Raw genomic sequence first — 21,314 nt, forward strand, 5'->3', positions numbered from 1 at the left:
CACTCTTTTAGACACACTCATTCATGCTGCGTGTGTGTGTGTGTTTGTGTGTGATGTTCCCCTGTGATGCTGGTGCTCTTTTTGTGGCACATCTCTATTTTTGCTGCTTTTTATTCATCCCTTTTCATCCCTGACTTTTTTTTTGTTCTCTGCCCCTGTTGTTTCATGCTACTATAACTCTCTTTGGTGTCACATACATACGGTACGGCTAATAATTCCTTTCTTTCTCTCTCTGTCTGTCAGACTCGAAGCAGAATGGGGATGCTGCAAATGCAGCTCTGGCTAATGAGGACTGTCCCACTATAGATCAAGTGTTGGGGCCAGATGATAGGAGTCCAGCCACCGGTGGGCTGGGCACAGGCACGGGGCGTGAGCGTTACCCCCATGATAGGGCCTGCTTCCTCCTCAGTACTGGAGAGTTCCGCACCACAGACAGCAATGTCAGGAAAGGTATGCAGCACCCACTAACAAACACATTATTATACTCATATTTTCACTGAACGTTACGTAGAACAATCATATGAAAGGTAAGTTTTATGTTCAAATGTTTATTATTTCATATTAGTTCACACACACACACACACACATTCCATGACAAACACCTGCAGCAAAATGTTCATACATATTATGTCGATAAACATCTATACACAAACATACACTTCAGAGGTATACATGTTCAAAACAGACCCTCCTGAACCCATACTCACAGTATAGCTCCTCGTCTTCTCATCCTGCCTTTCTCCTCATAATTCACCACATCAATCATTCTGAAGGCGCTCATCATTAGCAAAACTCCTAGAACACACACAGTAATGATTCAGTTTCTATCTAAGATAATAGTGTTTAATCTTTGATCAAATCTGAATTTCTCAGTGAAAATAATCTGAGCACCATTTTAATTATTAACATATATATTAAACCAGATTGCCGCATCTGGCCAACAAGCTCTTCATATTTTTCTATCTATCTATCTATCTATCTATCTATCTATCTATCTATCTATCTATCTATCTATCTATCTATCTATCTATCTATCTATCTATCTATCTATCTATCTATCTATCTATCTATCTATCTATCTATCTATCTATCTATCTATCTATCTATCTATCTATCTATCTATCTATCTATCTATCTATCTATTTATCTGTCTGTCTGTCTGTCTGTCTGTCTGTCTGTCTGTCTGTCTGTCTGTCTGTGTCTGTCTGTCGGACGGTCGGTCGGTCGGTCGGTCTGTCTGTCTGTCTGTCTGTCTGTCTGTCTGTCTGTCTGTCTGTCTGTCTGTCTGTCGGTCAGTCAGTCGGTCTGTTTGAATCTGATCTGTGTGTCTGTCTGTTGTTCTATCTGTCTGTCTCTTTGTCTGTCTCTCTGTCTGTTTGTCTGTCTGTCTGATCTGTGTATGTCTGTTTATCTATCTATCTATCTATCTATCTATCTATCTATCTATCTATCTATCTATCTGTCTGTCTGTCTGTCTGTCGGTCGGTTGGTCTGTCTGACTTTCTGTCTGTCTGATTTTCTGTCTGTCTGTCTGTCTGATTTTCTGTCTGTCTGTCTGTCTGTCTTTCTGTTTATCTGTCTGTCTATCTATCTATCTATCTATCTATCTATCTATCTATCTATCTATCTATCTATCTATCTATCTATCTATCTATCTATCTATCTATCTATCTATCTATCTATCTATCTATCTATCTATCTATCTTTATGTCTGTCTGGCTGGCTGGCTGGCTGGCTGGCATGCCAGCTGTCTGTCTGTCTGTCTGTCTGTCTGTCTGTCTGTCTGTCTGTCTGTCTGTCTGTCTGTTTATATATCTGTCTTTCTGGGTTGTGCAAAATTTAGAATTAAAGAATCGTGTCTCTTTCAATCCATGAATTATATTTAATTAGAGAATGATGAATTTGAATTTGAATTTGAATTGGAATAACAGCATCCACCTAGGTTAAGGTAAATGTATCTATATTTAATTTCAAAACATTTATTCATTATTGCAGTTCTTTGCATTCAATTGAGAATTGCAATTTTGTATACAGTTTTTGAACCTAAATTCATATTTAATTGGCATTCGCGAACTGTGAAAATGCTTTCTCAATTCACTTTGATGCAAAACCCTTCTAGCTGTCTGTCCCTCTGTCAAGCTCGCTCTGTCTCTTTCTATCTATGTATCAGGCTTGCCTTTGCTCTTTCTTGATCTCATTCATTGATTTATTACTTCATTCTCTTTCTCTTCCTGGCCTTCCACCCTGACTTGTTTCTTTCTCTCCTTCCATCCCTTAATCTTGCCTTTTTTCTTCTTTTTATTCCTCCACACCTCACTCTTTTCACGACACATCCTCTTATATTTGTTCTGTATTTTTTGCAACGGCATGATTGACATCTGCTGCCTTCCTTTCTATACTATACCTTCCTACTCCTGCACCTTTCCACCAACCTCCACGTGTCCCAAATACACAACCAAATCCTACAACCCCCTCACAAAAACACTAGACGCTGCAGGTGCCAGGCCAGTCTCCCCAGGAGAGGAATGGTTCAAGCCGGAAGGGCCACTGCTACAGCAGGACCTCAATGCCAATTCTGCCTCTTCCTGGATCAAACCATAATCCTTCAGAGGTAACACCCAAAAAGCAACCTGTAATTCAGTGTAGACATTAATTTTCTGCACAAGGTCAATATTTTATTATTAGCATACTGCTAATTCTCAAGGAAACAAGAATGTATGCACATATTATTTCAGAATGACTCTTTCACTGCTATTTGTTCTGTATTTAGCACATTTTACTGTTCTAAAGCAACTGTATAAATGAAATGAAAACAGCAGCAGTCATACTCAATGCTTAAGTGCACAGTATTAAATTAAGGCTGATGTCTCATGACACTGATTTTACTTAAGGGCTTAATATCTGAATAGACTTGAAATCGTGCATCAATCAAATCAGAAATTATGTTTATTAGTGAGCAATAGTGTTTTTAAATATAATTTACTGATTATACCAATGTCTTTCTTGAATCAATAAGATTTTATTAACACAATAAAACAAACAGCATTACATTAATTTATGCAATGTACATCTAATATCAAATTAAATATGAAGTAATGAGACATGAGTGGTCCATAATGGCCAACAAATGCTAGAATACATTTAAAATACTTGAAACATGTGTTTTCATGGTAAATCCAAGTTTGCTATATAGATTAGAATATTATAAAACATTAAATACATCATGAACTGCATTTTTCTTATTTTATAATGTTCTTTTTACATTAAAATATAATTTATAACCACTAAGCTAATTAATTTACCACTAAGCTAATTAAGCTAATTAAGCTTAATTACTAAGCTACCACTAAGCTAATTAAGTCTTGGAAATTACATGATGATTTTTAAAATACAGTGACCTCTTAAATGTCCAATGATAAGTTTTTAGGAAATCCATGACTTTTTAAATATGAGAAAATTCTGTTATTGACTAATTGGCCTGTTTGTAACTTGTTGTAGAATTTAGTAACACCACATTTAGGCATTCGGTTGACTTTTATCAGGCCCATACAGAATCTGTGCTTTTTGGCCGATCATTGAGTCTAATTATCTGCTTAGGTAAATGTGTGGACATATATATTCGTTTAGTTTTTATATTAATTCAATGGCTAATGTTATTAATTAATATTCAAATGGTTATATGATTTATTTACCATACAGTTTGTAAAGCTATATTTTCTGTCTTTTAAAATATATGTTATATTAGACATTGCTTTGTTTACAGTCTAATTGAATTTGCATTGTAAATCCTAAATACAAGTTAAGAATTCATTTTAATTCTATGTGATACGCTTTTAGTTAATATACTCTCAAAATCATTCTACATAAATCTGCAGAGTTTTTTTATTAGGTAGTGTTTTACAATAAGTTTATATTAGTTAATGTTAGTTACAGTTTTTCTCGGTCACTTTGGTACATATCTCAGATCAGAATTCAAATTTGCAAAACAGTAAGTGCGTTTCTTAAAACAACACGTACAAATATCCTTAGTTCATTAATCAAAACTAAATTTCTGGGTCAATTAATGTTTCATTGCCATCAGATAGACAAATCCTTGTGTCATTATGTACAGATAAGAGAGTCAAATTACATAGCCATGTTGTCAATAAAAGTGTGTTTTGGAGGGGTGTTCTGAGGCTTTTTTGCTGTTCGTACTGTAATTTGTTGACAGATTATCTCATTGTTATACAGAAAGGAAAAGAAAACACTGCATAGCACAAAGAAAAAACTAAACAAAAGTAGAAATGTGAAGATAGGACAATCTTCGTTCAGATGCACCTTCATTAGAAAAAGGCAAGAATCACCTGGAAGAAATTTACCAATTGTTGACAGATTTAGAAAAAAAGTCTAATGGAAATGTATAATAAAATGCATTATGACAAAATATTATGACAACTTGTTCAGCCATTTTGCATGTAAAGACTTAAGCCATGAACAATTAAATGTTGTCAGGGGTGAGACTGTTCAACAGAGGCCAAAATAATACATTTTGATCAACATGATATAAGCAATTGATAATGTAGGAAGCATCAGAGAATTGCACATAATCATTTGCATGTATGTACAAAAGCATTTGCAAGTTGCTCAAAGGAACGAGAAGCTGTTTTTCTGATGTGCCAAAGTGACACGATGATCTGAAGATTGATTAGGGAGTTTTGAGAATTTCAATTCTGATCTGAGAAATGTAAAGTGACTGAGAAAAGCTGTAATGTATTTACTGACATGAACAATCAATGAACAATACATTTATTACAGTATTTGTTCATGTTAGTTATTGTTAGATAATGTAAATAACATTAACAAGCATTCATTTGGATTTTAACATTGCATTAGTAAGTGTTGAACTACGTTTAATAAATGCTGTACAAGTATTGTTCATTTACCACATTTACTTATGAAACCTTATTGTAAAGTGTTCACCAATATTCTGCACAGAAATAGCAAATAATGTCTTCAGATTCTATCTGGTCGTATTAGCAACCAGCAGTAATTCGAGTAATATTAGACGGTCTGCGTAATATCTGGTAACATTTATTTTGATGCTCCTCCAAAAGACATTCACATTCACTGACTATACATATCTTTGCAGCTACACGTCAGCTCATTCCACTAACCCTAACTTAACAGTCTGAACATGACTCACTCCAAGCTAGGATCAGTATCTCCTCTTTCTCTCTGACTCAAATGTGAATAAGTGTTTGCTCAGACTAGCTTTGAAGCCTCCGCTACACATCTACAGCACACATCTTTCTCAAAGGCTAAGCGTTGTATGAGTGATCTCCTTCATCTCTGTCTCTCTCATTCTCTCTTTCTCATTTTACCCCCAAAACTAAACTTTTGTCATTCTAATAATATTTGCCTCTGATTTTTCCTTTATTTCTCCATCTCTCTCTCACTCTCTCTTCCTCCTATTCAGTCATCTCTCTCACTCTTTTCTGAACCGAGCACCAGAGATTAACTTACCTTAGTTGAAAACACACTTCAGTTCACACACCCACACATGATCAAATGAAACTGTGTTAAAACTTGTTTATATTTATGTGTGATAGAATTTATGCTTAATTTGTGTATGTATGAATGTATGTGTGTGTGTTTGGGGATGTTGTATTTTCTGATGGTGCGCTTGTCTGACGAGCTGTTGTTGTGTTATCTCCTTCCTCAGGTTGTGTCGTGTCATGCGTTTGTATGTCAGCTCTTGTTGCTACACTGTTACATTTGTCTTCCCTTGTTCGTGTGTTGTTGTGTGTGTGCACTGTAATCCATTCGGTGTTGCTGTGACTTCTTCCTCCTCCTTTTCCTCCCTAGCCGTGACCTTTCACCTTACTTGAGCTCCCCTTAGGTTTTTTGTAGAACGTCTTTTCAGCCCTTTCTACGATATACTACCATTCATAGGCAAAACGCATTAAGCACTGACCTAAATATTATGATTTGGACTCTGATTTCTGTCATATCAAACAGGTTTAGCTTAACTTATGAGTGCCGATGTTCCGTTTTGCCTTTGTTTGGCTGTATAAATTCCATCCCTCAACATATTTATAAACTGAAAGAAATCCAAAAGAAGAATCCTTAGGGGTTTTGGTGAACGGTCACTGAGCAGGGTTGTGATTTATTTGCATTTTCACTTTTATTTATTTATTTGTTTTAAATAAAGCTAATTTCTTCTCTCTCCTGGAACTGCCCTCCACTCTGGGGTCCACTGACCAGTGTTTCATCACAGCCACACGATGAAAACCCTTCATTATGTTGACTAGAAATGGTGAACTCCAGCATTGTAGTGTTTTAAGATGACCCTTTAGGGCTGTGCTGAAACACTGGGCTCTGACGCTGTTAGGATGTGTGCTACAGTCCTGTAGTCTAACTGGTCAGGGGGACAGTTTTGTCTCACATACACACAAAAACATCTGCTAGACTTGAATGAAACACATGGACATGTCAAAAGGGAATTTTATGGTGAGGGTTTTACAAAAATTAACCATACACATTCAAAGCAAACACATACACTGATGCTCACAGACACAGGTAAGTTTATGTTGGGCTGTTGCTATGATAACCGGACACTATATGTGCTGTGATGCTATTTTTACTGCAAAGGTTCCATTTAATGTGTTTAGACCCAATCTAAGGCCACTTATGGGCATTTTCTTATTAAAGGGGTAGTTCACCCAAAACTGAAAATTTTGCCATCATTTACTTTTTTCTTCACTCTATTGAACACAAATTTTTAGAACATTTTGGAAGCATTTAACTATTGAATTTCATAGTATTTGTTTTTCTTTCTGTGGAAGTCAATGGTTAAAGGTTTAGAGCTTTCTTCAAAATATCTTTGACAGAAGAAAGAATGATTTTTGGGGGTGAACTGTCCCTTTAATATGGGAATGTTTTTGTTTCACTTTGCTATTTTTCACCTTTTCTCTCTCACTCTCTCTCTGTTTTAATGTGGTCACAGTTCCTCTCCAATCACACTTTTAATTCTGTTGAAATTAATACAAAAGAGCTCAGGTCAGGAAAGGTCAAAGGTTGGACAGTTTCCCACCTTTTATATATATATAGAGTTCATGTTATCGACCAGGTTGTGTGTGTATGTAGGATTGTCTAGAGGTGTTAATGTTTATTTGTAGTGGAGTGTCTGAGGGTTTTGGTTCTTTTTGTTTATATTTGTGCTTATATTTGAGTATATCGTGTTTACTTTTAGTCTAGATGGTTCAAAATTAATCAACTCAAATTGGCAGTTAATTTACTCACCATTATTTCAGTCTAAGCCTGGCTCACTTTCTTTGCTTTGAAGCAAAATGTAAATGGTTTATCAGAATGTCCAAGCTCCTGTCTTCTATACAGTTTTTAAAAGGGCAGTCAAAGATTCCAAAGAGGAAAAAAATATATATTATAAAAAGCATTCCCTATGTTGAAAAGATCAAAGATGAAACTTCCTAATCAAACTTACAATCATGGTTTTATATCCAGAAAGCATATTTAATTCCAGTAATGCAGATACTATAATGTTTTAAATAACTTTTGTGAAATAAGACTATGGATAAAATAATGTTCCATCTTTATTCAGTTTAACAAATATATTTTATTGAACATTTAATTATATTCTGACCTGTACTTACAAAAATAAATCAATGCTCATTTTTATTATAAAAATGATTAAAAGTACTTGCTGACAAAGTGTTTATTGTAAGTAAAGTAAAGAACTAAAATTGAAAAAAAATTTTATATTTTTTTTGGTCTACATTATTATCTATAAATAGATTTAATATCTTGTAATTACTTTTTTTTTTGTTCTAAATATGTCTGACAAGTATTTTATTATTTAAAATGACATTTTAATAAATGCCTTTTGTAAATTTTGGCAAATATATAAATTTGTAATGTATGTTAAACATACATTAAATACAGACTAATATACAAAAATAACAAGATGTGAAGTTGTGTTCCACTTTTGTTTTTTAGTGCTTGAAACCTCTTTTCCATGTTTGAAGCGTTGTTCTGTCGATTTGTCCTACATTGTCTGATTTTTCTATCTCCCATTTAAAAAGTGTAGGTAGGACATTTTGATGATGACATAAGCTACCCATCACATTGTGCCAGTGTAAATTTTGATGTGGAGTGGTGTGATATAAGGCTGTTACAGTATATCACCCTAATCCACCCCATTCCCAAACCCCAACCATAGAACCATTCAAATACAGTGTTGATAGCAAAACCTGACGAGTGGGGTCAAATGTTAGGACACCAGTTATGAAGAAAAAGCTATATTGGGGTGCATGACAAATGAAAATAATGTGTTTTTTTTAACCCACACTTGAAATATTAGACATATTTCTTGTTTGAATAAATTCACAGTCACAAGCTTAAAAAAATCTGAATTTGACTTTCCCCAAAAGCACTGTCTCATCAAGACTGTAAATCTGATTAAAGGTCATGTGGTGTATTCCAGCATTATTATCTGTATTCCAAGTTTTCAGAGGTCAAACTGTGAGACAGCTTTATGTCAGGAACGTTTATGCATTTGCCTTGAAAAAAATCTTGCCTTGACAAACTCCCTTTTAACATCATGAAAAGAGTAGCTTGGTCATTCTTTTAAATGTTCTCCTTTTATATATTGATTGGAAGATATATACAAAAAGGTGAGTAAATGATGACAAAACTTAAATAAGTGAATTACACTGCCCTCCTAAATCACCATAGCAGGTAGTTATTCTCCCCACTCGAACCTCTGCCTCTCTCTATTTCTGCCTCCTGCCCTCTCACTCCTTCTTACCCACTGTTGCCAAGGAAACAGTGGAAGAGAGCATTCTGGGATTAAGTGGAACATGACGAAATATAGAATGAAAGAGTTAAAGAAGGTTCAGACTAACAAATGACATTCAGCCTTTCTAAATTATACTAACTAATACCAAGCTAATAGTGTTACAAACTACAAACTCACAAAACTCCACTTACTCCCAAATTGCACTCTCATTCTTTAAATGTCTATCAAAACTATTTTTTTTTCTATTTCCTCCTTTTATCAATCATTCATTTCGTCTAAAGTGCTCTTTTGATGTGGTGTTTTTTCTTTTTTTTTGCATTTTATATTTTGAGTACACTGAGAGCTTGGACACGTACCCTTGGGCCCTGCCATTGACAGACTCTGGTGGTGAGGCTAAATGTGTAAGAGCTGCAGTCTGGATGCTGGCCATAACACAGTGACTGAGGGCATTGTGGTCATCTTCATCTCTAGCCATTGTCTTAAAGCGTAGAAACAGTACTGCACTGCAGGGCTGCAGTCACACCCGCCTCTCGCTCTCTCATTTCTCTCCCTCTGCAGACTGATTGATTTTCCCCTGTACTCTCATTTAACCTCACCTCTGAATCTTTGCCGTAACTGGAGAACCAGAGGGTTCTCTCTGTAGGGCTCTTGATGAGCAAGAGCGATTCATTATCAATTTGACCATATCATGTTTCGTTGTGGGTATAAACAGATGCTGCGCGTCCTTTTCAAATCATTTTTAAAGGATCCCGCAAAACCCTTACAGCTTTGCATCTAACCGCTGTCTTTTATTTATACTGTATATATGTGTCAGTTTAAGTGCAGCCTCGTGCAAAAAATAAATTGGATTACTTTATGAATTAGCTGGTATGTCCGCAGAATGGCAGTGTTGATTTTTTTCCCAACAACCGAATTGGCACAATTGCTGATTGCAACTGCTTTTTCATGACATTTTCTAGTCATTCAGCATTTCCCACAAACATTACAGCCAACTGTCAGATTTCCAAGCTGCATCGGTGTGAGATTTTGACTGCAGTGCAGTAAAAATTGAGTGGCGAAAGATGGCTGAGAGGTTGCTAGCCTGGCCGATAATGCTTCCAAAGAGGTCAATGCTCTCATACTGTTTAGGTCACTGCACCTCGAGCCTGTCACAACCTTACCTGATGATGAGCTATATAGCATGCCAGTATTAATTAAGTCTCTTAAAAGTCTTATTTTCTTATCAAGGAGAAGCTAAAACATTTGCCTGGCACTCATACTGAAAGTGTTGGTGTATATTAAAGTTGTGCATTATGCATTTTTTTTTTTTTTTTTTTTGTGGCTCCTGTGTTCATATATCTCAGCAGTATTTGTGACCCTGGCCCACAATACCAGTCATAAGTGGCTTTTTTTTTTTTAATTAAGGTTTATACATCACCTAAACATTGAATAAATTAATATATGATTTGATGGAATAAGACAAAATTTGGTACACTGATTAAAATTTTGGATTTTGAGGGCTCAAATAAATCAAAATATTGAGAAACCACCTTTAAAGAGTACCTATTTTACCCCTTTTTCAATATTTAAAATAAGTCTTTTGTGTCTCCAGAAAGTGTCTGCAAAGCTTCAGTTCAAAACTCCCATCAGATTATTTATTATATCTTTCAGAATATTGAAATTTTCTGCTCTGAACACAATATAGCTGTTTTTGTTGATTGTGCCGTTAATGCTAGATCTCCCCGCTCATCGTTCCCACATATCTGCATCAGATAAACAGCAGAGTGACAGACATGAAGGAAGCAGATCACACGTAACGTTTGTGAGAAATACAACAGTAAGAACTTTCCCAATGATCATTTGATGTATTTGTTGGTGAGTTTATTCAAGCCTTTTTGCAATGATGAGTCACACACAACGTCGTTACAAAGTCCACGCACATACAAACACGTGCACACACACACACACAAACACACACACACATAAACACACACACATAGTGCTCGTTTAACTTTGCATGCAAATGTGACTGGATACATCTTAATATCCACTGCTATATGGATATTTGTTATGTTAATGTACAAAATAAACCTGATTTAAGACCTGACACGTGGCTGTTGTGATAAAGACGGTAAAATTGCTGTAATTCATTACAAACATGCGCTGTTTTCAAAACGTTTTAAACTCGTAAAACTCATTCTTGATCACATTTTATGATGATTGATGATCACAGTGAGCTGAACAGATCTTTTAATCCCAGTTGCTTTGCGCCCATCCTGTCTTGTTGATATGATTATACGTGATACTACGAAGACATGTTAATACGCAGCTGTCAATCAATTCGGTGGCCGGGAAACCGTATTTTGAGGTTACTTTGCGGTGGGTCTCAAAATGGGAGGGATTTGGATCCCATTTTAACCTCAGGAAATAAAAAAAGAGACTTATTTTGTTTCTATCACTTTAATATAACAGTGGACACACTATACCTACACACAGCTCTATGCAAACAGCTTACAAAAGATGATTTTCATTATAGGTGCCCTTTAAAGTTGTCCAAATTAAGTTCTTATTAAGTTAATATTTGATTTGCAAATCAAATATTAAAATTCTGATACATTTACAGTTGGAAATCTGTCATTTTACCTTATACAGTTTATTTTTGACCGTTGAAAAAACATAAGACTGGGTTTGTAGTCCAAGGTTACATTAGTTAGTTGTGTTAAAGATCATGAAACATAGTCACGGCAAATTATTTATTAAGTAGACTTTTTCTATCTGCAGACCTACTTCGTTTTTCTTAAGCCTGATTCTGTTTTCATGGTGAATCCAATTTATGCTCAGTGACAGATTATTTAAAAGAAACGGATGCAGTGCTTTTTTATTGTCAAGCAGACTGTTCAAACAGAATGTGTGACCTTCACTGACAGTGTACTGCATGTATGACACCCATACATGAAATGAATGCCCTGTGAATATTATTTCAGTGTTTGTTGTTTTTGTTGTGTTCTCTACCGTGTTTCTAAAATATCACTTATAATTATATCTGTTATGAAAAAAGATTCTAGCTGCATAAACTACTATTTTTATCAAAATTTGATGTATTTATATAAGCTCACCTGTTCTGATTTATTCTGAAACACCTCATGTAAACATAAGTATGTGTTTTATAAATTTTAATCCTGTCAATGCTTGTACTACATGTGCGGGTATTTATTTCTGATGGTAAACTATCTCCTCTCTTCTCACTGTAGTCATTACATACATCACATATTTTTGCTGTCCTGTTTTGTGATCATGTTTTCTGAATGTTTGTGGTGTAATGTATGTGTACTGTCCTTTTCGTGTTGTGCTGTGTATTGTTGTGTCGTGTTGTGTTGTGCTGTGTCTACGTCTTATTCTGTGTCTAAATCATACATGCACATGTGATGTAACTTGTATGTATGTGACTACCAGTGTTTGTGTTTAAAGGAACAACAAATATCCACTGGTGGATATTGCAAATATTAACCCAGATAAAATCACACAAATATACTGTGTATGAACCTTTGAAGCTTAATCCAAACTTAATTTCTATAAATATAACTAACTAGTAAAATCTTATGACCACTGCGGTGTGCTAAAGAGATGAAGTCTGCATGAACTGGAAGCTAGCAAAATAAACATAGTAGATTTTGATTTCACCCGGACATGAACTTAGAGGTTTCTGCAAACAGACCACACTGATCAGAGTGTTCAACGCAGTATATTAGGCATAATTTTATTGCTGTGCATTATCTAAATCATGCTGCGGTTAATATTTGTGTCACATACTAACATTCACCTTCCATCCCACCCCCAGGCCACTCGTACAGTCCTCGTAGTGTCACTAAAGTTTGACGTGAGGTACGTAAACTCAGCAGAGAGAGAGACTTTCATCCAGGTCAGGTCAAGGGCTTTTTGAATGTTAGCTACCATAAACTATGCTAAGCGGTTAAAGGTGTATTGTTAAGACTCTGCGTTTCATGCAAATTGCATCTACAGTGGAAGTCACACTGAGTTATTATGAAGCCACATGTCTATACTAAAAAGTATTGCTGGAGCGCAGAGTCTGTCGAGCTAAAGACTTGAATTACAGCAGTCCTCAATGCTGTTGTAATTCTTCATACATAACCTCTCACCAGTGTTGCATGCGTGAGGCTGGTGAGTGTGAGTTGTGTTGGCTATGAGGAATTTAATTGTCAATGATTATGCTGGAATCTGTGGAAGTTTGTTTCTGCCACAAGATGAATAATAAAAGACACTATTTAGATTTGTTTCCTCATAATTGGGATTGCGTATGCAGGTTGAAAATTCTGAATTGTGTGAAAAACAGACAGAATTCTCAGTTTATTTCTTGCATTTACACATTTATAGACTTACTTCCATATTCAGACTTTTCCCCTAAACTTCACAAGGAAAACATTTTAAAATTAAAAATTATGAGAAGGTTTTTAAACTTTAGAAGAGTGTTACCCAACCCTGTTCCTGAAGGCTCACCAACAGTACACATTTTCAACCTCTTTCTAATCAAACACACCTGAATCAACTCAGCAAACATTAGAATAGACACTTAAACCTAAAATACGTGGGTCAGATAGGAAAGACCAACATAATCTCACCTTAATTCGTACATTCTCATTTGCACAATTTAGTAACAATTTGTATTATTTGCTCATCCCCCAATGACATTTGGGATTAGGGGCGGGGGTGAATGCCATGCCTCCTTTTTAAAATGCTACATTTTCATACGACTGAACTTGTATGAATTAGCTACTAAACTGACAAAACATAAAGTAGATATGTTTTCTTCTGAGATCAGGCTGAGGAATAATAAAAAATAAAAATGTAATATTGGTGTGAATCCAGAAACATGGTTGGGAAACACAGCTCCAGATTGTGAGAAATCACCAAAAATATTTAATTAAATAAAATTCTCTTGCAATTCAGTGTTTATATCTCAAAGGTTTTACTTTTCTTTCTCCATGTTTCGAAAAGAAAAATAATTTTTTTCTGAAATCTAAATTAAGAAAGCAAGAAAAAATACAAGTAAATTTTTTTTATCCCATGGCAGAAACTGGCTTTCATAGGAATCAATGGATTGTTTGTAAATACATAAAACTACAAAGCATAGGTTTTATTTGACATTTGCTCTTCCATGACCATAAAAGCTCATCTTTATATTGTAACTGTTCTATTTGCATAACATTTGATTTAGAAGTTTCTTGCCCCCCCCCATCCCACCCAGTATGTAACATGTTTGTTTTTTTGCTTAGTTTTTTTGTCTCTGTTTGTGTTTTGTTTTAAATCTAGACGTATAGTTGTGTCCAACACAATCATTAACACAATGTACTGCAGTCATTTTCATAAAACAGCTATTTATGTTAAGTCCTTTTTAAAGTTGTCACTTTTACATTGTCATTGTTCAGAGAAAGAGAGGGAGAAAGATTGCAAGTGCCAAAGGTGTACTTATTACTGTTGGACACCTACTGCCTATCCATATTGATCCTCATTAGTCAGAGTATGCCAAAGTAGGCATCTAAAGACAAGTCCAGCAATAAGAAAGAAACATTTTTCTATTTAAACTTGTTTGCATCACAGCTACAAGTACAAAGCATGACATTCACGAACACATTCTTCATTTTCTCTCTGCAAATGAACACTCTTTTAACTTTTAATTTAGTTAAATGTGTATATTCCCTCAAACAGTCCATTTGTGCTCGCACCAGTGGTCTGGTGTGAGGAACATGATGACCCAGATCTGTCTACCATTGCCTTCTTTTGCAGCTCCTATAGGCAATGTTTTGGAGTAGATTTTGAATGACAAGTGGCTGTGCAGCACCCAGAGTGTCCCAGCAGCCCTCTGAGTCAGAAACACACACACACGCACACACATACACTTCCTCACAGACCTCCTGGAGATAGGATTGCCGACTATACGACAGTAGGACCTTCTTAACACCCCGTGTTTTTCCTTCCTTGTGAGCTTTTGTCTCTTGTTTTGTTCTGTTAAGACTTCTAACTCACTGTGTATGTGTCCGTGTGGGAAGTTCTCCTGTGGCAGGAGAGGGTTGTTCTACTATGTAATGTGCCAGCTCTTCCTTCCATATTCATTTGTGTTTTTCCCCTCCGAAAAAAGCATACTCGAGTCCAGTTCATCGCTAGTCTAAAAACCACCAGAAGTCACTATTTATCTGTTATTATAAGAAATATTCATGTTATTATGTATAACATGAGTAGCGGTATTTGAAACCTTTAGTTTAAACATCATTTAAGGTCCGTTCACACCTAAAATGATACCTTATCATAATAATTAAACTTGAGCTTCCACACTAGCAAACAATATTAATCTGTTTATTTTAATTGTGCCCTCCAGTATTTTGACTTCTGACATTTTCAAATTTATTATAACCGGCTGTAAAAGCCACTAAAATTGGTTCCACTTTGTGGTGTGGACTCTGATATACAGTTAAAGTCAGAAATATTAGCTCCCTTTTGATTTTTTTTCTTTTTAAAATATTCCCTAAATGATGTTTAACAGAGCAAGGAAGTTTTCACAGTATGTCTGATGTTTTTTTCTTTCTAGAGAAAGTCTTATTTGTTTTATTTCGGCTAGAATAAAAGCAGTTTTTACTTTTTAAAAAGCATTTTAAGGTCAAAATGATTAGCCCCTTGAAGCTATATATTTTTTTCGATAGTCTACAGAACAAACTATTATGTAGTAATGTGTTGACAAAAATTTTTTCTCTCTGTTAAACAGAAATTGGGGGAAAAATAAACAGGGAGGGGGGGTGCTATTAATTCTGACTGTATGTTAAATTTAAACATTTTTTAGGACTACTTATCTTCGTAAGTTATCGTCATTAATGCAAATGGGCCTTTAATCACCTTAATATATTTCCAGGCATAATAGACTTTATCTGTGAAACTCAATTTATAATAGTTCATCTCAGTAAAGTAGAATGTCATTAAAAAGTTGATTATCTCTACTAATTCAATTCAAAATGTGAAACTCATATATTATATAAATTTATTGCACCCAGATTGGTGTATTTCAAATGTTTATTTCTTTTTAATTTTTATGATTATGGCTTGCACCTAATGAAATCCTAAAATTCAGTAGCTCAAATTTGAATATTACTTATGGATTTTTTTTTTATTCTTTGTTCATCGGTTTTAATGAACACACAAACAAAAAAGGACAAGAACAGTAATACCAGTAGACACAAGTATAGCAACAAAAGTCATAACAATAAATAAAATAAAAAAATAAACAAACAGAATACAAAAATCACAATAAATGAATAAAGTTCTGCTGTGATTGAGTAAAGTCACACTTGTTATAAAAATATATCTGGCATGGTCAGAGGTTCATTAGCGGCATTCATATTTTTTGAAAGACATCCCGTTGTTTTTTAAGTAGTATGTATATTGTTTATGGAAAAAAAAAGGATTTTTAAGACAAATTTTGGACTACTGAACAGTATGAATGTGTAAAGCTCTGAAGATTTGGTCTGGGATATGTTTTTTCTCTCAAATGACTTCTGCAAAGTAAAATAGCATGAGGTGATCAGTCTGTGGCACTGCTGAGGTGTTATGAAGGTCAGGTTGCTCTAAAAAATGGCCTTCAGCTCTTCTGCAGTGTTGGGTCTAGTGTCTTATCTTCCTCTTTTAGGGTATCTGCAGGGTCTTAAAGTTTTAAAATATCTTAAATCTCAAAAACAAAACCTTAGGCCTTAAAAAGTCTTAAATCTACTTAAAAATTGTGTTGTGGGTCTTAAAGCTTTTTTAAACAGGTCTTAATTTTCCTTTATTGATGTATAGCTACCCAATCTGGCCAACACCCATACAATCACCCACAATCCATCTCAATAAAATGTTTTATGTAATTTTTAACTCTATTTACCATAATGGTTTAATTGTTAAACTTACAATATAATTTGTTTAATCCATGTATGTATTGCTGAGGAAGCTGACCTGGACAGACTGTTGTGCATACGTTTAGATTATTATCGTTTTATATATATATATATATATATATATATATATATATATATATATATATATATATATATATATATATATATATATATTTTTTTTTTTTTTTTAAAGAAAGGTTATGTTGAAAAAAGTGTATGTATACAACTAGAGCTTGCTTGTTTTGACACAATATTCAAAATATTTGCTCAGAATTAATTAAACTATTTATATTTTAATTATTGAATTATTATTATAATTTTATTATTACATATATTAAATTATTTTCAAAAGTTTGATAAAGCAAATAAAACTCTTTTCCAACTGGGCCATTCAAAATAATGTAAAAAGTACCTTGCTGAAACCTGCAGAAACAGTGTCTTTACAATACCCCACACATGAGTTTAGGTCAGGTACAATAAAGTACAGGGATACCAGGGTCCTTTTTGTCAGTGTGTGTAGGTGCCAAGTTCTGCTGGAAATTTAAATCAGCATCTCCAAAAAGCTGGTCAGCATAGGGAAGCATGAGACAATGTCAGAGGCGTCTCACCTTGGCTGAGGGCAAAAAGGACTGTTCTCAGTGGGCCAAAGTCCTCTTTTCTGATCAAAGTCAATTTTGCATTTCATTTGGAACTTGGCACCTGCCCACATCGCCAAAAGTGCTAATGCCTGGTTTAAGGACAATGATATCCCTGTACTTGATTGGCCAGCAAACTCAACACCGCAGAAGAGTTGAAGGCCGTTTTTCAAAGCAACCTTGGCCTAACACAGCCCAGAACAAGTAGTCCAACGTTTCTGTGTTAAAAATCCTATTTTTATTGTCCATAAGTTGGCCCAGACAGAATCTGTGGACTTTTTTCTTTTTTTTGCTATTTCTGCACAGAATATTATGAAAAAAAAAAAATCTGTGGATTTATGAGGAATTATTTTGGGAATATCATAACTAAAAACTTAATATATAAGATAAAAAATAACATGTTTTTAAAATGTATTTATTGTTTCCACTGCAAATCCAATTATATTCACTTATTTGGTAAAAAAAAAAAAAAAAAAAAAGCAAGTCTCCATAATATATATGCTAAAAGACAACTGTAATGTAAATAAATTATATTAACATCTTCATATTAGTCAATAATATTACTGAAATTAATTTAAAAGCTGAATAAATATAAAATACACAGATTTATACAAGTAAATAAATAGACTCAATGATTGGCTAAAAATCAATCTGTGTGTAATATATCTATATTTCACTTTTTGAACAGCTAGAGAAATTAATCAACTTTTCAATGACATTTTCTATACAGATGCACCTGTATTCTGAAGAAAGGTTGTTTAAGCCCAAATAATGTCAGTGGGGTATATTGTTTGGTCAAAGTGTTTAATTTTGTGTTTCACAAAAGCCTGAAATTTAATCAGGTTTTGTTGTAAATAAAAAATAGATACAACTCATCTTTGAATTGAGGTCGAAAATAATGCAGACACACTGAAAAGCATTTCAACTCCCCCTGACATCAGCTGAATTCTGACTCAATCTATCTGTATAATCTATATAAATCACTGACACCTGAATTTGTTAGCAAATAAAAACAACACTGGACACATTAGGTGAATAATCAAAGTTTGGCCAGACTTTAAAGAATCCAAAGTTTTAGCAAAGCCAGAAATGGATGTGGAAGGAAAGCTTTCAGGCACTTTTGGGCCACGTGAAGCTGTTTTAAATCCCTATTAATCTACAGAAATACACTTGTATGTAGAAGGAAGACGAATTAGCAGCTAAGAATGGAAAGACATTTAGTCTGAAACGCAGGAGCTTCACCTGGCCCACAGTGCTGAGTGAGGCTGCTTTGACTAGACGGAGCTCCTCTGCTACTCCTCTGCTGGACTCCAGTGCTAGTATCAGAATGCAGAGTGTTTCGTCTGAGACTGGGTCAAACACCTGGATGCTAAACTCCTTACCTCACTATTGGTCTGAGTCAGCCATCAGGTGCTTCATCCACCTGCTCTTTTTACACATCTGCTCTTAAATCTCTCCCTGAAAACTGTATGTGGCTGCGACTAAAGGGAGATTTGTTTTGTAATACTGCTGTGCCATAACAACAACAACAACAAAAAGAATTTGACAAGAAAACTTGATGACATTTCATAACTCTCATTTTCCTGTTTTGTCCTTGTCTCTGTCTCTGTCTGTCCCTGTCTGTCTTTCTGTCTGTCTGCTTCTGTGTCATTTACATCCTTTTCATTTTGTCATTCTTTGCTTTTCATTCCCCCCCCCCTTGCCTTATTATTATTTTTAACTCTGATTTTTAAATTTCATCATGAATCCAAACATGTTTGTGCTTCCGCATTACCTCCATTTATTCATCTTTCTCTGATGTATGTATTCTCTCCATTATCCATCTGCCACATTTGGGATTTGTAGCTGCTGGCTACGAGAAGTCCCGCAGCCTCAATAACATCTCTGGGATGACAGGAGCCCCGCTCCGCTTGACCCCCATCACCCCCATCAACAACCCACCATACGAACCCTACGAGTCCCCCGGGCCTCTGCGCCGCTGCCGATCCCCTATACCCTCCATTCTGTAGCACATCTTAGGGAACGGCAACAAAATAATCACCACGCACACTATACCGCAATAGTATTAATAACCACAAGAACGCCGCTAAATACTCCTCCATTGACTGGACAGGATGGGGGCACCCAGCACTCTTTTTAATATATCATGCCTCAAAGGGAATGGGAGGAATTTGTTTAGGGATTTAGAGCTTTAAGTACTAAAATCACCGCATATATACTTCAGGCAATATTTCAGACAGGCAACTAAAACAATTATATGCTGTTACGTCAGCAAATTATGCCTTATTATCAAAGATTAAAAAAAAAGAAGCACTGAATTCTATTAGGATAAATCCCCTCACTGTTTAATAGGCGGCAGCGGCGAGCACCCTGTAGGAAATCCACCCCTGTAGTTGAATGATAGTAGTTGGCTTCCCCATATGTTCCTGCCTGATTGCAGGATGTGTAAAAAACAAAGAAACAAACAAAAAAAAAAACACGTGACTGTGATCCAGCAGGTACTAGTCGCTGAGGTCAGCTTTGATACACCATTATAGGCCTTGAAAAATCCACTTCATATCACAGCTTGGAATGATAAAGGTCACAGACAACATGCAAGTAGCTCAAGTGCATGCAAGAAAAGACGTCAGTTAGGCAAGTAGACTATATCTAAACTCCCAGTCCCCCTTTAACTTCAGCGAGGAAGTAAAAATTAATGCTGAACTGATTTTAGAGAAATTATTTGTTGATTTGATTGTGATGAAGGAGGTTTTTGTGGTCCAGGCCATTATATGAAGTATTATGAATAAGACCAACACTTAGCCATTATTTAATCACACACAGAGTATTTCCTACAGCAACTTTCGTTGTCACTTGAAGATATAACTCACACCGTTATGCTCTTTATTTAGGACAAAGAGAAACGCTTAAACCATTCTTGTGCAATATCCACTATTACAATGACTTCTGACCTGGAGGAGCTGGAGATGAACCCTTCAAACTAATAACTAACACTAACAGAGAGACCGAGAACTGATCATTACAAGAACAACAACTAAAAAAAGAGAAGCTATTTTTGTACTCAGCGTTTGGACTTTGCGATTCGGATCAATGATTGGAGTTGCGCGGGCGGCTTTGAGTTGACATTTTGGGAGGACGGGATATCGTGCTTTTGCATGGAGATCTGCAATTAACGTTTTGGTTTTTGTATTTTGACTCTGCATATTCAACACCAAGTACGAGGAAATGAAAGAGCTGAATGTATGACAAAAAAAAAAATTAGGAAAGAAGAAGGAGCCATCTTATTAAGGGCCTATAACCTTCTGCACTTCTTCGGGACCCTTTACAAATTTGTATACTAGTGCATGAAGGAACTGTCGTTAAAATATATCCTTACTATGGTACTTCCTCATAAATATGAAGACATATCAAGCTGAACTGCACTCCTCACTGCATATCCGCACATCCTGGGGCTGTGGTGAATCAGACAGTGGCCTCAAAGTTTCCCCATTTGGGGAAAGAATTCGCTGGACCTTTTCATCCTCATTATCATCGCCATCACCCTTTCTCAATCATAATCATTTTCTGATTACTGTTATTCCTCTCATTTGAATGCAGTAGAAAATCAGTTCAGTTTGTTTTCTTTTTGGTCTCCTTTTTTCTTTCTCTGTTCCTTTTCTTTTATTATTTATTTATTCTTTCGTTTAATCTGCTCTGTCTCTCGGATGCTGACCTTCGTTCCAATATAAAGGAGGGAACATTGAATGGATGCTGGATTGACAGCGGTCAGTAAGAGAAGAAAAAGACAAATAAAAGATGACAAAATGAACTTTTTCTAATAAATGAGCCATATGTGTGATTCACTGTGTGTCAATCTGCTGCATCTCTGAGTGCACAGATGCAATACACACGCCTGGTGAAGATATCTCTGCAATGGCAGCTCACAAAGCTTTCTTTGTTGTCTTTCTGTCCATGTCAAACAACTAAAATCTG

General features: G+C 35.4%; 1 protein-coding gene and 1 long non-coding RNA gene across 43 annotated transcripts in view; one reads left to right on the plus strand and one right to left on the minus strand.

The window, feature by feature from the left end:
- kcnc3a (potassium voltage-gated channel, Shaw-related subfamily, member 3a) overlaps window positions 1-21,314 on the plus strand; it is a 113,871-nt gene that overhangs the window by 83,792 nt on the left and 8,765 nt on the right. For 16 of the 41 annotated variants that reach the window (XM_087242869.1, XM_087242882.1, XM_087242879.1 and 13 more), the window contains one exon: window positions 244-450. In XM_087242869.1, the coding sequence (XP_087098995.1) occupies window positions 244-450 (207 nt within the window). 41 annotated transcript variants of the gene reach the window in all.
- LOC147845662 (uncharacterized) lies at window positions 244-7,407 on the minus strand. Of its 2 annotated transcripts, XR_015480961.1 has the most exons (4): window positions 7,226-7,407; window positions 3,353-5,110; window positions 1,749-3,304; window positions 244-1,663 (listed from the first exon to the last, which is right to left on the minus strand). It is a non-coding gene; the product is annotated as an uncharacterized LOC147845662 (long non-coding RNA). The 2 variants fall into 2 exon arrangements; XR_015480960.1 differs by lacking the exon at window positions 7,226-7,407 and having other exon boundaries at window positions 3,353-5,729.

The sequence above is a fragment of the Danio rerio genome, chromosome 3 (assembly GCF_052040795.2).
Source record: "Danio rerio strain M-AB ecotype USA chromosome 3, GRCz13ab, whole genome shotgun sequence".
Classification (NCBI taxonomy): domain Eukaryota; kingdom Metazoa; phylum Chordata; class Actinopteri; order Cypriniformes; family Danionidae; genus Danio; species Danio rerio.